Raw genomic sequence first — 17,084 nt, 5'->3', positions numbered from 1 at the left:
GAGCCTGGAGCCTGTTTCCGATTCTGTGTCTCCCTCTCTCTCTGCCCCTCCCCCGTTCATGCTCTGTCTCTCTCTGTCCCAAAAATAAATAAAAACGTTGAAAAAAAAATTAAAAAAAAAATTACTGAAACCATAAATTATAACACGTAAAGCTGTGGCGTAAGTGAAATTGTGTAAGAACATATGAGATAGCGCCTAGCTCAAAGTAGGCACTCAATAAATTCATTTTACTTCATTTTATGTTAATGTTTTTTAGAGATCAAAGCAAGTTGAATCTTGTTAAATAACAAGTTACTTAACACATATTATTAATATGTATGTGTACATAAATATAAATTCATATAAATGAAAAAACCGTTTGCATTTGGGACAACAACGTAAACCCCAGAATCACTAAATTTTAGAATTGGAAGGAATTCAACTTCCAAAATAAATTCTCTGCTTGTGAGAAATCCTGTTATGTGTTCTCCTTAGTTACTTCTTGGGTTGTTACTTCTTAGTTACTTCCACAGGAGCTCTTGTGGCTCGGAGAGCTCATCCTTATCTTCAGAATGAGCTGGAAGGGGCCCCCTTCTTCTCCCTCTAGATTTGCCCTTGGGAGCACCAGTCTTCTTTCCACAGGGTAAAAGGGTGACCTAGTCCTGCCAAACTTTTTCCCTTCTCATCCAGTTATCTTCATTTTCTCCAACCATCCTTTGCAAGTTTCCAGAAAAGGTGTGTCCACATCCCTCTTAAACTCCAGTTTGGGACTGGACTTAATCCTTGAAGTGTGGTCTCACAGGACAGTCTATGGGACCACCACCAACTTGGTTCTGGTCCTATACTTTTACCACTGCAGCCCAAGGTAACCTAGCATCCCTTCCTTCCACCACACATGTACTTTGTTGTTCATAGTGAGTGTGCATGGAATAAAGCCCCAAGATCTTCTTAACATGAACTACCGATGGGCCAAGGCTCTCCCATGCTTTAAAATTCTAAATACCGAGCTTCATATTTATTTTTGTTAACTTTGTTCATGATGGCTTCAGCCCATCCTGTTCCAACCTGTCGAAATCACTCTGAATGTTGATACTGACATCCATCATATTAGCGATCCCTCCCAGCTTTCTGTCATCTGCAAATGTGATCAGCATGCCTTCTATGCCTTCATCCAAGTTTTTGATGAAAACTCACTGTATTTTTAAAAAGTCTTTTAATTTAATTGATTTTGGTCCAAGTTTTGATAATTTTGTAAAGCTATCTCAAAGCAGGAGAATCCAAGTTATGAGGTTCAATCTGATTCCAAAACAATGCAATTAAAATAAATATGCTTTACAGAATTGAGCAAGGCTCCCAAGGTAGTATCAATGTGACCCAGACTCAGGCATGGTCAATCTGCTATTTTGGACAAAGCTAACAATTAAATTGGATAAATGTTTGTTGATGAGGATGATGACTCTAGTCTAACACACTGAATAGTGCAGAGGCAAGCAAACACACTGGATTGATTTTTCTGTGTGGAGACAGTTCCCAGCTGGGGCAATTCAAAGTGCTGGAGAGGGTTTGCCACTGAATGACTAATTAGGCCATGTAGACCAATAAATGGATAATTTTGGGCCAAAAAATCACTTTTGGGGCCTAAAATCTCTGCACTGATCATCATTAGTGATTTCCAATACCCTGGAACAACGTCAGACTGTGTGCGACAGCCTCAGTGTTGGCAGTGTGGAACAGCTTCATTAATTCAGAGTAATTGCACAAGGGGAGGCCAAAGTTGCTTCAGGGAGGAGACATCTTTATTCCCAAATGCCTTTCTAGCACCCACTCTCATTGAAACCAGAGACACAGGGAAGGAAGCATGGTATGCAGGGGCTCAGATTTTGGGGTCCAACACACTTGGCTTCTAATTGTCTCTCTGATGCATGGCTAGGTGGCCTTGGGTAAGTCACTCCTTTCACCTCTCCAGTTTTAATCTCCTCATCTGTGAAACAGATAAGATAACACCTACCTTAATGGTATTGCTGGATGGTGCCTGACATTTGTTGTGTTCACACTTATTAATACATTCAAACAAATGGTAAAGTAGGAAAGGTTGGTCAAGGAGATAATGTACAGCGTACTGTGCTAAAGCTTTGACAAGTACCATCCTATTGAATCTTCTTCACAAACCACCCCAGGAAGTAGATATCATTGTTATTACTCTATCACACAGATGAGGAAACTGAGACATTAAAGGGTTTAGTCAGTTGCTCAAGGTCACCCATCTACTAAATGATGGTTGTTTGGATTTTCTCCTAGGCCTGCATGTTTCCAAAGCCTAAGTCCTTAACCATTGCATTATTCTGTTATACTATTACTTGAGACTTGACTTTAGTTAAGAGATGCTACTTGTAATCAGAATAAGAGTCCTCAACCTTTGGTGCTAAGGATCTACCATGATTCTCATGTGAAGTCTTGTGATCAGGTGTGGAGAGGAGGCTTCACCGCCTATAATGAGGCTGAGGAGGAGGGAAGGAGGATCACAGCGGGTTTACGAATCACCCCTTCATTTCTGTCAACACTGCAACCCAAAAGGAGGGCACGAAGCAGATATACACACATCCTTGCCAGCTCTTCTGTCAAAAACCTGAAATACTGATGAGACCTGGGGAGGGCAATCTGGAAGTAGCTGCTAAGTCAGATCAACCAACTGGAGATCCCTGGACTTGCCTCTCTCTCATCTGTGTGCAAACTGTGTTTATAAGTTTTCTTGTATCAGAGAGGGGGTAACCATCCTCACCGTTCATGGTTTTTTAAATGATGAAATGAGACAACACACCACAATGTCTAGCATGTAGAAATAGCTCAATAACTGTGTTTTTTTCCCCCTTTCTTTCCAACTCTGGTGAGACCCCATCTTATTAGAAGTTTCTCTTCTAAGTCTTTTTCAAAACTGCCTTTCAGTAACGTTTATACATTTGCTCAGAAAATCCCTTCTCATGGTCCTCCTCTGTGTTATCCAAATTTCCAGGAATTTTCACAGTTCAAGCTGATGACATTTTACTATACCTCATATGAAATAAAAATATTGATATGCCTTGGTTGACTTCAATAACAATACTGGTGCTTATTTTATGTTCTTCAAAACCATCATTCGTGTGTGACTGATGTTCAAAACATCCCGCTGGGGTTAAATATTGTAATCATCTCCACTGTGGGGATGAGAAAGCCAAGAGCAGGAGCCAGGTGACACAGGCAGGAAGCAGCAGAGGCAGTATTCCATCCCAGTGTCCCTGACACCTCCCAATGTCAAAGCCAGAGCTTGCTCCTCTCCATCAGTGGTCTAGTCCCTCTATTCAGAGGGCAGGTCAATCAATGCCCATGCAGTTGGGTAAACTGCTTAAGGATAACTTGAGGCCCACCCAGATGGTGTGATCACAATATGAAAAAAATTGGTAGTCATTTCCTCTAAACCGTGAAAGAAATCTACACACTGTAATTCACCTGTGCAGATTTTCGTTGGCACAACCACCAGGAATCCTACAACAATGGTATGACAGGTGCAGCACCGTCAGGGTCATTTGTTAAGGCATTTAGAGATCCAATAAGGCAAAAATGATTTGGTGCAAAGGACGCACCGGAATTGCTAAATGAAGTGAGAAATATAGGAGAGGTATGAAAACTGTTTAGTACAGTGCCAGGCACAAAGTCATTCAATCTACTCTCGTTAGTAGTATCACGAATAGAGACTCTGATCATTCATTCGAAAAGCAGGACATCACAAAACTTACTCTGGAGTAATCGAGATCTCTGGGTGTTGAGTCTGTTAAAGCTCGGACAAGGGCATTCATCATACAGATCGGAGGAGAAGGTGGAGAGGGCTGAGAAGGTTCCTGCTGTAATGGGCTCTTTGGTTTGGAAGGCAGCCGACCTCTCCTCCCTTTCAGACTATCTGTACGGACAACTGGTACCAAGAGAAAGAAAGAAAAAATGTCTTCAGAGATATCCACGAAGAGCCATAAATCACAAAAAGGAATGAAAACACATTACAGTGGAGCAATCATTAATGGGACCAACCATTTAAAGGTGGCAGTAAGTTTGGAATAATATGCGCACAATGATTTAATGAGAGTTGAAACAAGCAGAATAAAAGCCACCCATACTTACATTTGGTAATGAATTAGCCCTAAAAGTCTCCTTCTTAAATAGAACAGAGATGTATGTACACAAGCTCTCTATTGATTTTGAGAAATTAGAATAAATGGTCCTCAGCTATTTTTAAATGCTAATATACACCATAAAAATAAAATGTGGGAAAGAAGGGGAAACTAGGAAAATTCACCCATCCCAACGTCAATATTAACATTTTTTTCAGTGATATCTAAGAATATGTGTAAACAAGCTGAACAAAAAGCATTATGTCCATACCTTCTTTAACCATTCCAACACTGAGACACTTCTGAAATCGACAGTACTGACATCGGTTTCGACGTCTCTTGTCTACAGGGCAGTTTTTATTTGCCAGGCAAACATATTTTGCATTTTTCTGAACTGTTCTCTGAGAAAACACAATACAGAGATAGTCAACTAATAGTTTCTGGAAAGAGGTAGGACCTGACAAGATGTATTTTAATTACAATGTGAAAAGCGACAGTGCAATTCGTATAATTAGATAAATTTAATTTCCTAACACGCTAGCCTGCAGGAAAAACAATTTTATTAGTGTTAGCTGCTGACAATGAAAATCATCTCGGATTGTTCTGAAGCAAGTCTCAGGAGACACCCAAGTCTGAATGATAAAATCATATCTGAAATTACCAGGTCAACATATCATACCTTGGAGGATTAGATTATCTCCACTTTTAATATCCCTTTGGGAACAATTTTCTACTTGTTCCACTCCCCTGATTATTGCTGACCTTATTAAAATAAAATCAAAATTATCTGGGATGTACTTTGTTGGCTATCACTATTGTAAGTCAAATATCACAGTAACTGGCTTTGTTCCCCAATAGAGATGAAATCTTAAAAAGCAAAATGAGGACTTGACTAGTTATACCATATAGGAAATGTTTTAATGCAAAAACAAAAAAAAATCACTCAATCGGCCTATATCATTTATTTAACCTTTAAAATATTAAGATAATACATATTAAAAGAATATTCTCTTAAGAGAATATGTATAGTAAACTGGTCATTTCTGATTTTTCAAAGCAAAATCTTAAAATTGGTTACTAAAAACCACTACCACATAGAAGGAAAAAAACCCAGAAAAGAGTAAAAGAAAGAAATATGAGAGCCATAAATTTTCAATGAAAATTTCCATTAATAGGTCATTTCAAAAATGACTATTGACATAGACATCAAAATAGCCATATTGTAAATGACACATCATAAAACTTGGACTTGGATATAAGATGATGTTGTATTCTTCAGAATCACATATATTTTTAAATGACACATGGAGAAATAATTAAAGCGTATTTTATGCTCCAGATTTTCAAAATAATGATTTACTTTTTAAAAGTTAAAGACACTTGTGCAAACGGATGTGTATTTACCACTTAGGGGAAATCATTCAGAAATCACCTGAATCTATACAACTCTAGATAGAGCAGAAAGTTGAATTTTATTTGGTAAGCCTGGGCTGCATTTAAAAAAAAAAGGAAAAAGAGAAAGAAATCGAGATAATTTGGGATTGGTGATCTATTTTGGGTCCAAAATTCTAGATTTACTTTCAATCTTTTACTTTTAGCAATCCTCAACCCCCATGTATTAGTTTTCATCCTATCGCCTTTTAATTTCATTTCAGGAAATGGTTTCTAAATTGCTTATATAAAACTTAAAAAATCTACCAAAGCCAGATCCATTTAGTTTAAAATGCAAAATTCCAAAACACAAACGTATTTCTGAATTTCCAGCATTTAAATTCTCAACAGTCTTTAAGGGTAGGAAACTTATGTTTTCTGAATGAAGCTCTCTTTCATTGGACATGCAGTAAGTTCTAAAACTCTATTTCTTGCCATCATCCTCAAGGCTCTCTGCCAGTTTGAGTGCTGGTGGCATTTTGCTTCAGGTATACATTTTCCCAATAACCTGAAAGCTTCCCCACATTTGTGTGTGCCTGCACAGTTTAAGGACAAGGAGAGATCGTTACGGTTCAATTACTGAATGCCCATCATTAACTGCACTTCGTGTCACATTTTTAAAGAATTCAATTTAATGGTAGAAAGCCACTGGGTCAAACCAGCTCCTGTTCCTTTAATTAACAGATCTGTGGGGTGGTTCTCCCTGATCCTACCCCCACCCTTTCAAGTATAGATTTGTTTTCAAGGCATTGCTGCAGAAAAGGGACGCTGTTGGGGAACACTTAATTGACATTTCTAGACTAGGAATGTATTACCATTCCTGTATTTTGGTTAACTCTCAATTATTCAGGGGTGATTATATTTGTGGGTTAATCGTACTTCTCTTAATTGTTTTTTTCCTTTCTTTTACCCTTTCTGGCTGCCTGTTTCCTTGCCCACCAGCATTTCCACTGAAATACTGTGAAAATGAAATCTGCTAAAGGAAAGTGGTTAACTTGAAAGTAACCCTGCTAAAGCTTGGGTAGTTAAGGAAAAAAAAAAAAAAAGAAGAAGAAGAAGACTAACCTGAGGGTTCTACATTTAACATACCTCCTGTATGGCACTTAGCATAGTGCAAAGTCTTTCCACAAGCATTTTCTCATATATCTGCAGAATTTAATTAAGCACACGAATCCTAACTCCAGATCAAAAATAATTATTGCTTGCTGGTAGGTATACCAATCCACAAACATGTGCATTTTTACAAATACTCTGCAGGTTTCATTTGATAATGAACTAGTGTTCTATGGCCATTTAAAGATTATAAAGTGCATTCATAAATGTCTTATCTAATTTAGTACTCATAGTCCTTCTCTGAATTTTATTCACCTGACTGGAAAACTGAAGCCTAGAAAGGCATATCATGCTCAGCGTCATAGACTGGTAGGTGACAAGATCAAGGACTCCTATTTGAATGTTCTGACTCCAGTTTTAGCACACTCCCAGATATATCCTATTGGCCCCCCCATACCAATTACCCAATCAGCATCTAGCTTCCCCTCTCCCTCCACCCTGCCTAGCACTGGAGGCTAGGGAGTGGTTCCTGTGGGAAAACATTTGTGGGTTTGCAAATGCCTGAGATAATGGCCAGGGGAGTAGGGAGGGTGGCACAGAATTAAGTGTCTGAAGAAGTCTGGGAGTCAATAGCAAAAGTAGAGCAGCAAGAGAACAAGGGCTCTTCTTCAGTGGTAGAGAGAGCACTGGCCTCAAGAGTTGAAAGAAACCGGCTGAAACTGCCAAACTTGCCACTAAGTCACCATTTCTAGCCTGCACAAGACTTCTCCTAGGCCTCAGCCTCCTCCCAGGTAAACTATGGGGGAGGCTGAAGCCCCTCGAACTGTAAAAGTCCCCTTTGGGGCTGAGCTAATGAACAGCATCTACACCTGGCACTGCATGTGGCACAGAGTTGGAGGGGACTGGTGAGACCCAGCTTCTGTCTTCCACAGAGGGAGCCGCCCCAGACTGCATCAGCCACTTGCTCCTGTCTATTCTGTTGCTGCAGATCTTGGACGAGGGTGCACACTTTGGGATCATGCAAACGTGACTTGGCATCCTGCCTCCCTCTCGCTCTGAACGTGTGTCTTGGGGTAGCTGAGTAACATCTCCCAGCCTCCATTTCCTCATCTGTGAAACAAGGATAATTAATAACCACCTTCAAGACACTGTTAATAAGAATAGCTACTGGGTGGCCAGAATTCAATCTCAATATGCTGAAGGTTCCCTCTGGAAAAATGTTCATTGAGGTAAAGCCATGTCAGGAGGTTCACGGCCCCCTGGAGTCCATCGGGCTCGGCCTCCTGTAATGGACCTCAAGTTAAACCCCCCTGAGAGAGCGCATGTGAAGGTGCCAGGAAGGGCTACAGGAACGCACCCCTTGGCCGCTCACTTGAGCGGGTGGCACAGGAGGCTGGCTGCAGGGGGGAGGGGGCGCCAGGAGGAGGCGTGCGCTCACCTTGAAGAAGCCCTTGCAGCCCTCGCAGGTGCGCACCCCGTAGTGCTGGCAGGCGGCGTTGTCCCCGCACACTGCGCACGTGCCCTCGCCCGACGACGAGCTCCTGTTGGGCGGCGACGGCAGGCTGGGGCTCTCGCCCAGCAGGCTGGACGCGGTGGGGGAGGCCGTGAGGCCGAGCGGCGGGAAGGCCAGCGCGGCCGCCCTCTTGGCCAGCGGCAGCCCGTACGGGTGGCCCTCGAGCGCGGCGGCCTGGCTGCTGGCGGCGGCGGCGGCGGCGGCTCCCAGTGGCAGGCTGAGCGCGGCGGCGGCCGTCGGGTCGTAGCCCAGGTGGTGGCCGCCGGCCGGGCTGGGCGCGGGCGGGTGCGGCGGCGAGGGCTTGAAGTGGAAGAGCGGGAAGCGCGCGCCGGCCACCGTGGGCACCGCCTTCATCGGCGGGTCGAGCAGCGGGCCGGGAGCGATGCAACCCTGCGCCGAGGGCAGCGCGTCGTCCCACAGCGCCCCCGCCTGAGGAGGGAAGCCCGGAGTGGTGGGTGTGGACGGCGGGGACGGCTTGAAGTACATGGAGGTGCTGGGCAGCACCTCGTCCTCCGGGCCGGAGGGGGGCGGAATGGAAGGTTGCTGCTGCTGCTGCTGGTGGTGGTGGTGGTGATGGTGGTGATGGTGGTGATGGTGGTAGTCGTGCGCGCGGCCCTCCTCCATCTTGATCAAGGGCCGTGGCCCAGACGGCTGCATTTGGTACAGGCAGGAGGGCTTGAGTTCGTAGTTGCTCGAGTAGCCCTCCATGAAGGTACTGAAGCTGGGCAGGGACGTAGTGGCCGTGGCCGTGATCTCAGTGCTGCCAAGGTCCATGGTCAGCTTGGTGTAGTCTGGGTTCATAATCTCCGTGGTGTATTCCGAGCCGTAGGTCTGCACTGCATAACTGGAACCTGGAGGCGAAGGGCTATACTGGGCTTGAACGCAGGGCATATCTGCAGGACAAAGGGACAGGGAAAAGGGTCTTTCAGAAGCAAGTCAGCACTCTCTTCTAGCTGACAGGTAGCACTGAATTCATTGCTCTCTAATCTGGGAAATGGGATAGGAAGTGACATCTTTTCCTCCTTCTGGTAGCATAGATTTAAAGCTCCATGCTTACTTTCTTTCCTGGGAAGAAAGCAGAATCCTTGACAGACTGTCAAAGGGGCACAGGATGCCAAAACCAGGACTCCTGGGGATCTCTGTGCCCACCTTCCTTCCCTTGCCCTTGTCCACCACCAGATCTGGAAAATTTGATTCTTCCTTCATAAGCCCAGTGGTGTTTTTACAAAGTGGTTTTAAGTCCTATAAACTAATTGGGGGTGGTCTCAGCCAGAAGTTGGGAGGACAAAAAGAAAGCCAGTGAATGCTCTATTGGTTTATTTTTGGGGAAAGAGGCCAGGAGTCCCCCAAGTCACACACATTGATTTATACATTTATGAGTTGGTTAAAAAAAAGGGGGGGTGTCCTATGTGGGACTTACTGGCCAAGGGAGACTGACATTCTAACATTTTATGAGTGCCAACTGAGCCTACCCACACACGTTGTGGTCGCTTTCTCCCACCCCCTCCCCATTTCTCCAAACACAGCCAGCAGCCTACACAAACTGGACCCCTGTTGATGACTTCAGCCAGCTAGGTGGAGAGGTGGGAACACAGGCCCAGGAAATGGACTCGGGGGAGTGTGTGCCATCTGCAAAGAAAAAGATCAGCAGCTGCAACAAAACACCCACCAAACGTGCTCTCTGCCATGTACAGTATATATATATATTTTTTCCAATTCTGACTAATAAAATATATCGGTAGCTGTTTTAAGACAACAGTTTATAGCTACTGTAAGAGGTGAGTTAGTCTACAAATTTTTTATGGCAGAAGAATTAGTACCCTTAGAAAAGAAAGCAGCCGCTTAGTAGGTTTAGTTTCTATGTTGAGCCCCCAAAGAGATGGGTATCCAGGGGGCTTATTATTGTTCAGAGAGGTTGAGCTGGATGAGAAGGCCCTGAGAATTATTGGACCTAGTGGATGTTTATCTAGTTATTTCCCTTTCTTTATGGCTAACTAGAAATGATACAATGGGCAGCTTCTGGTGGTTGGTTTTTCTGAACTGGAGGAAAACCAAGTGCTTAGCCTCTACCTGGAGTCTATGGTATAGAAGTTGTGACTAATAAGAAAAAAGAAAAAAAGCCAATACTTCACACTTCCTTTGACATCTTTCTCTTACCCACATTTCCAAATCTGATTGAGTCATGTGTGTATGGGATGAAATCTCGACTTGGAAAAAGGTGATGAGGGCCTGTTGGAAGAAGCAGTGATAAGGAGAGTCCAGTTCAAGCCTTCATTTTTCAAGAAGGGCCTTCAAAACACTCTCTAGTTTGATGTTAAAAGATTACTTTTCCTACTGTCTTGTTGTTGGGGTGAAATGAAAGACTAATGATTTAAAAGAAAGGCCACTGCCTGATGTTCCATCTGTTCTCCTTCAGCACCCCTAGATTTCTCCATTAGTCTTCTGTCATCCTTCCTTACCAGTCCCTACCCATTGCTCTTCCTCATGTCTTCCTGAGGTCTCCAGCCAGAAGATGAGTCTGCTTGGGACTAAGTTCTATTTATCTGCATATCTTTGGTGACCACAGCCCAGGGACCTGGCATCTCTTTAACAAATGCAAAAAAAGAGGCGTAAGGAGTCAAAACCTGCAATCCTTTCTTTTGCCCAATTCGAATTGACTCCTTGGTTTCCTGCTTAAATGCTTTTTCTCTTTTCCTCTGAGCTTCAATAATCCAAACTTCTGCACCAAATGATTTGGGTTTTATACAAACATGAGCTCTGTATTGCTCAAAGTGATCCTGTAATTTTTACGTGCATTATAAACTGAATATAAAAGGAGAGCAAAAATGAAGACATTAAAATGTATAAAAAGATCCTAATCTTTTATATGCATTACATTTTTCTTAGGAAAAATATTTTTGAGAAATGCAAGGCTTAATTTAATCTGGCTGCTCCACTAGGTAGCAACAGGGTGTGGTATCCAGAGGAGCTTCGTGCGATGAGGCCACCTGTGCTGTGAAATGCGTGGCCAGCAGTCACTGTCCTGGCGCTGGGCAAGTCGGTACAGCCTGCCTGCTGGACGTGTGGCTCCCCCCTCCCCCACCTCTCCAAACCTGGGAGGGATAAAGGGTCGTGCTTTCAGACCTACCTGGAGGATATCTTGCGCGCTGAATGGTGGGGCTGTGGGTCTCTCCAGCAGAGGCTGAGAGGGTAGGAGGCGGGGAAGTCCGGCGAGGCGAAGCGGTCACAGTGCTGCCTGGCTCCGCGGAGGGTCCAGTCTCAGGGCGGGGGCTTGCCGGACTGCGCTCTTCCGCAGTGGGCTCTGCGGGCACCGGGAGAGAGGACAGAGCTCAAAGTGAGACCAATCTGGGTCGTCGCAGTCTGGGCTGGACGTATTGGGAGGGGGCGGGTTGGTAGGGGGTCTCTATGAATGCTATGTTAGTTATAAAGAATGGTAAAGGGCTAGAAAGCAGTGCTTAAGATGAACGGAGTCCCTGGGCACTAAGTGTCACATCACCTCGGGGGTAGCCACAGAAAGCTTGTCAGCACACACTGCACTTTCTGGCGTTTTGTGGCACCTAAACCTAGGCTAAAAAAAGTGTACTCTGTCATCGCCCAGAAATTGATCTCTCTGTCCCTACAACCGGTTCTGAGCTCGTTAAGTCAAGGAAACCAAAGAAAGAGCACCTGAGGAAGAGTTTCGCCCGAATTCAAGGGGTCAGTGAGTGTGCACGAGCGGAAAATAGCCATTTTCCAACTCCTGTCCTCCCCCCCTCCCCACCCCTCAAATACAAAATTTACACGTTGCATAGGAAATGCACAAGGTCCGGAACGAATGCGTGAATGCCCCGAGGAATTAAGAAAGTCTGCGCTTTTCATTCTAAATGCTAATGGAGCTTCGCTTCTATTAGCCGCGAGTTTCGGGGGCCAGGGGTCAAGCAAACAAAAGGGCACAGTGGAAATAGGCCCGCGCTGGAAACAAGGGGACAAGGCGGCTGGAGTTCCAGGCTGGTGGGGTCGGCGGAGGGAGGCCCCCTGCACCCAGCAGGCGGTATCCCTGAGGGTGGGCGACTTCGAGGCTCGGGGCCATCCGGCGGCCCAGAGGGGGCACATTCCGGAGGGCGCCAAGCGCGGCTCCCGGGCAAGCGTCTCTGCGCTCAGCCTCATCGAAACTTTGTAGCTGGAAGCGCAGCTCCGCGGGCCTCAGGGGAGGGATCCCCTGCCCCAAATTCTGGCCTACAGCGCCCCCTTTGCCTGGACCCGTTCATTTCTAGAGGGTTGGGAACACAGAACTGAAAAAAACCAAAACACAACCCAAAAAAACCTCGGGGGTGCGCGGGCCGAGAGGGGAGTGTAAGTTTCGTCCCCCGCCGCCCCTGCGCCAGGGGCTTGCCTGAAGGGAGAGAGTGGGTAACAGAACCCCCAGGTCCGGGAAGCCCTGGAAAGCCAGGAAACGGGGGATTCCCTTGCCACCCCCAGCCCCAGCCCCTGCCGTGCCCCAGCTGATCGTACGGAAATCTTGCGCTCGCTCTAGCGCAAGCACGGGCGGATCTTCCCACGGCTGTAGCAGGAGCTTCCCGTCCGCCCCGAATTTTTAATGCGAATCTCCAGCAACCTTCCACCACCTCCTGCAGTAGGTGCCCTCATTCCTGCCCTCCCCTGGGTCCTTTCGAGCAGAGTCTTTCTCCGAGGATCGGCTTCTGACTCGGCTCGGCGAGGGTTGCGTCTCCTCAAGGAATGGGCTCCCCTCGAGCTCCGGGCGTTCGCGGGAAAAAGCCACACCACGTTTCCTACAGCCGAGCCAAGAGCCCCATGGCTCCCCCCCCGCCCACTCCCATGGCCGGTTACCTAGGCAAAGCCTCCGCGCCTGGAAACACGTTCCGTCGCTCCCGCTCGCGGCCGCCGAGGCCGGGAGCACTGAGCCTCGGGGTTGTAAATTAGGTAGAAATAACTACCTCTGTCAAAGCTCCTTTCTTTCTCGTGGGCAGCCGAAAGGAACACCCCCGTGTTCCCCTCCCCGTGGTGAAGTGTGTGGAGGAAACCGTGAAACGCACCATTGTGACCGGGGCTCCTCCGCGGAGTTTCCAACCCTGGGGAGCGGGGGCGGAGGTTGGGCGGGGGCAGTAGGAGTGGAGGAGAGACCGACAGAAAGGGAAAGACAGAGATTCTCAGAAAGACCGAGGGAGAGGAGACAAACCGCGGGGGAGAATTTCTGCGAGCGCGCGTCCGCAGGGAAGGGAGTGGGTGGGTGCGGGGGGAGGGAGCCGGTGTGGAGATTGCCTAGCCAAAGGAGTCTTTGATATTCACGTTAGGAGCGCCGAATACAGGTAAGATAACTCGAATGAACTCTAACTTCATTCATTGTCCCTAAGTAGCTGCGTTGGGCAGCTTTTTTCTTTCCCCAACTCAGTTCTGTAAAATACTTCTCTGTCGTGGGAATAGAAGATTCAGGACAGATTTGTCCTTTACCTCTGTCCTGGCACCCTAAGGCTCTGGGATAACAGCCCGAGATTTCTGATTACTAAACTCCTTGCAGCACTTCCCTCTGAAGAATCCAGAGGCGTAAATAAAAGGCAATCTCCAGGAACGTTCTTTAGAAGCAAGGGGCAAATGCTTTCTCTCTTACTACTGACCCAAGCTTCCAACGGGTTCGAGAGGTGCCTTTGGAAGCCAGTCTCCGCAGGCTGCGCTCTCATAACCGCTCTCCTCTCACCACTGAGAACTTTCACTTATTTCTATTAAGAGCAAAACACTCAGAGCAACTTCTCCAAAAGTCAGTTAAGAGTAAAACATTCCCACACCAAGCCAAGGCCCGAAGGAAAGGAACACCATCCCCACGCGTGTCCGGGCTCGGGAGTCGGCAATTACACCCGATTACCTCTGAAGGGTAAAGTGTATACGGGCAAGTAGGCTACGCCAGGCAGACGTGCCTAGGAGAGCCCCAGGCTCATTTCAATACAATAAGCTACATTCCTACAATTACGCCCTGTTTCCAGAGATCACCGGAGCGCCTTTGCAAACTCCAACCACTGCTGCCCAGGCCCCTTCCCTCTCAAGCTTCCTCCCAGCCAACCAGCTGGGAGTCACCATTAGATATATTAACTTGGACCCACTGAAGCCCCTATTTTCAATCCTAGTTAAAAGGCAGGAAAATTACTGCCGTTCATCACCGGAGCTGCAACTCCCTGCCGCTGCCGCTGCCGCCGCCGCCGCCGCCGCCGCCGCCGAGAGCATCATTACCATGACAACTAGAGCCGAAATACCCTGAATTACATCGCTGGAGCTGCTACTGCACAAATCCCGGTCCTCCTCTTTGTTAGAGGCTTTTCGCCTCTTCGGGTGGGGGGAGGAATCCCACGAGCTTCAGAGATCCCCGCGGGCCCGCTACAGGGGAAAAGTTTCAGATCAGAGCCCACCGGGCCACTCGGCGAGCAAAGCCAGAGCGAGGAGGCGAGGGGGAAAAACCCCACACTCAAAGTTGTCAATTTCGGGAGCGACGCTTCCCAGCGCGCCAACTTTTTAACAAGTCCCCCAATTAACTGGGCGAATCTCATACGTACTCGAGTGCTGTAGCGGTTCCGTCTTTAGAGCGAGTTTCTAGAGAGCTGCCCCGAAATCTGCACTGGGGGGGAGTCACAGCTGCTGTCCCGGAAGGGCTGCGGTGTACAAGCCCAGCGGCTCCCAGAGGTGGTGCGCTTCTGGCAGGGGATGCTGCGATCCCGACTCATGGGAGAGTGCCGGCGAGGGGTTCCGCGGGCGTCCGGGCTCCGGCCGCGACCAGGGGGGAGGATGCCGCCGCAGTTCCCACCTCCAGGGCCACCGCCGGCGCTGTCAGCGTTGCAAAGTGAGTCCGGGAGGGGCGTCCGGCTGCCGCGCAGCTCTGCACGGGCGAGGGCGCGGGGCGAGAGGGGTGTGAGCGCGCGGGAGAGAGTGGAGAGTGTGTGCGGAGCTTGTGTGCGCGCGTGTCTGTGTGTGCGAGTGAGGGAGCGGGTGTGAGCTCGTCTGTGTGTGGGGAGCGGAGGAGGAGCAGGAGCTGGAGGGGTGGGGGGCGGGAGGCAGGAGACTCCGCTCTCCCGGCTGCGCGTTCGCTCGCTCTCTCGGCACGTCATTTATGCCACAGGAGCCCTAGCGGCCTCTCCATAGAGTGCCTGGAATGCGAGACGTCAATGTGACGCCATGGGACGCTACGTCACCCTCCTCCTCCCTCCCCTGGCCCAGCCGGTTCCGCGTGTGCGAGGGAGGGTGTGTGTGTGTGTGTGTGTGTGTGTGTGTGTGTGTGTGTGTGCATGTGCGCGCGCGCGCGTTCCCCGGCCATTCTCAGGGCTGCACAATGGAAACTGCGCGGCACGGCCAGCCCCGGCAGGGGGGCCTTTTGGACCCGCGCCGCCAATCCCTTCGCAGCGGCGCTGCTCTCATGGGCGCGAGTCTGCGAGAGGGTGCAGCGGCCCGCCCGCGGGTCAGGCGGGACCGCCCAGCTGTCAGGCTCGGGTGGAGTAGAGTTGGGAGGAGTGCTGCTGGCGCGCCTCCGAGGCTGCCCCGAGGCATGGAGCCAGGGAGAGGGGGGTAAGGGAGAGGACAGCTCTTCCGAAAGAGAAGGCTCCGCCAGCCAGCTTCTCCGAGTGACCTGGCAGCCGGTGCAGGAGTCAGGCACCGGCCCGAAGACTCCCTGAGGTGCAGCTGCGCTTTCCTCAAGCAACAGTTACAAAGCTGTTTAAGTCTCTCTGGCCCTCAGCGTGTAGACTAATCCCTCTCCTCCTATAATTTGCTGAGTGCGTGTTTCACACTGGGATGCAGATGGCTCCGGGAAGATAAGGTTTTATTTCTTTATACTAAGGTGTGGATTTCCTAACTGGACCCACTATAACCCAACTGAGTGCACATCCATCATCCACGTGCGCGCTGCAGAAGAAACTACTTAATGTGTGTAAAAGAAACACACGTGTTGAACAGCTGAGCGGGTCTGTTGCAAATCATCCCCCCCCCCCCGCAGAAATGGAAATCTCAGCTCGCACTTTCACTTTTTGCTGGTTGCCCCTCTCCCAATCTCCCAAATTAAACATTTCGAAATCAATCAACAAGATTTATTAGTGAGTCCCTCGCCATGGGATTTGCTCTGGTCTTCTGGGACACATTTGTCATGAACCAGTGTGCTGAAAGCCTCAGCAACTGTGTGAGGGAGAGCAATTTCTTCCTGGAAATGTTGAATTTAAGTGTGTATTTCTTGCTGAAAACAAAAACAAAAATTTATCAGAGTTAAAGTCTCCTAGTTTCAACGTGCAGCTGAGTGAAAGCAACCTCTCTAGAAATTAATTTTTGAGGTGGAGAAAATATTTGAGTGAAACAATGCAGACAGGCATGGTCCCCATGTGGTCTGCTTGAATCAGATGTGGCATTCTATTTCTTTGACCTGTCCCAATCTTTGCGTGTGTGTGTGTGTGTGTGCGTGTGTGTGTGTGTGTGTGTGGCGTAGTGGAGGGGGGGGGGTAGTATCCCACTGTCGACAGCTCAAGGTTCAGAATCGAAGGTTCGAGTTAGCACCAGAAACTTGAAAACAAAACTAGTGTTATGTATATTATACATACTATTATATACATATGTATGACATTGGTTTATTTCTTCGATTCCACTTCCACTTTAGACAGAGTGGTGTGGAGAAGACCGTGGGAGGATGCTCCGAAAGTTGACCCAGCAGAGAGGAATGGAGCCTTTGCACTGCCGCGGGTTCCAATCCAGTCTAGGAAGGAAGGAGGGCGCTGCTACATTGTATCCATTCAAAGGCTGGGGGGTGGGGGGAGCAGGACCTGGAGCAGCGCGGCGCTGACGCACAGGAGGCGCGTGATTGACGCAGGCGATGTTACTAAATTCGGCAGTTGGCCGGGCCCTGCCGCCGGCGCGCGCCGCAGATAGCGGAGTAGGTTCCCCTCGGTCACCCCCGCCCCTTCTCCATTCAGTGCCGCGGGGGGCGGGGCGGAGCGCGCGGGGCGGGGCGGGGC

General features: G+C 48.3%; 1 protein-coding gene across 4 annotated transcripts in view; it reads right to left on the bottom strand.

Annotated features, from left to right (window-relative positions):
• The window catches only part of NR4A3 (nuclear receptor subfamily 4 group A member 3), a 41,494-nt gene extending 26,220 nt beyond the window's left edge, over positions 1 to 15,274 (bottom strand). The window contains exons 1-6 of one of the 4 annotated variants that reach the window (XM_040481815.1): positions 14,652 to 15,274; positions 11,240 to 11,413; positions 8,038 to 9,005; positions 4,387 to 4,516; positions 3,750 to 3,922; positions 1,754 to 1,960 (exon numbers count right to left, since the gene is read on the bottom strand). In XM_040481815.1, coding sequence (XP_040337749.1) covers positions 1,934 to 1,960; positions 3,750 to 3,922; positions 4,387 to 4,516; positions 8,038 to 9,003 — 1,296 coding nt within the window. In that variant the 5' untranslated portion in view covers positions 9,004 to 9,005; positions 11,240 to 11,413; positions 14,652 to 15,274 and the 3' untranslated portion in view covers positions 1,754 to 1,933. Of the gene's footprint in view, positions 1 to 1,753; positions 1,961 to 3,749; positions 3,923 to 4,386; positions 4,517 to 8,037; positions 9,006 to 10,269; positions 10,342 to 11,239; positions 11,414 to 12,939; positions 13,121 to 14,651 lie in introns of those variants that run through there. The other 3 variants (XM_040481811.1, XM_040481813.1, XM_040481814.1) reach the window with 3 other exon arrangements.
• Between the last annotated feature and the right edge of the window lie 1,810 nt (positions 15,275 to 17,084).

The sequence above is a fragment of the Herpailurus yagouaroundi genome, unplaced genomic scaffold (genome assembly GCF_014898765.1).
Source record: "Herpailurus yagouaroundi ecotype Mexico unplaced genomic scaffold, PumYag 160, whole genome shotgun sequence".
In the NCBI taxonomy this organism is placed as follows: domain Eukaryota; kingdom Metazoa; phylum Chordata; class Mammalia; order Carnivora; family Felidae; genus Herpailurus; species Herpailurus yagouaroundi.
Note: the sequence above shows the minus strand (reverse complement) of the source record. Positions and strands in the feature narration are given on the sequence as shown.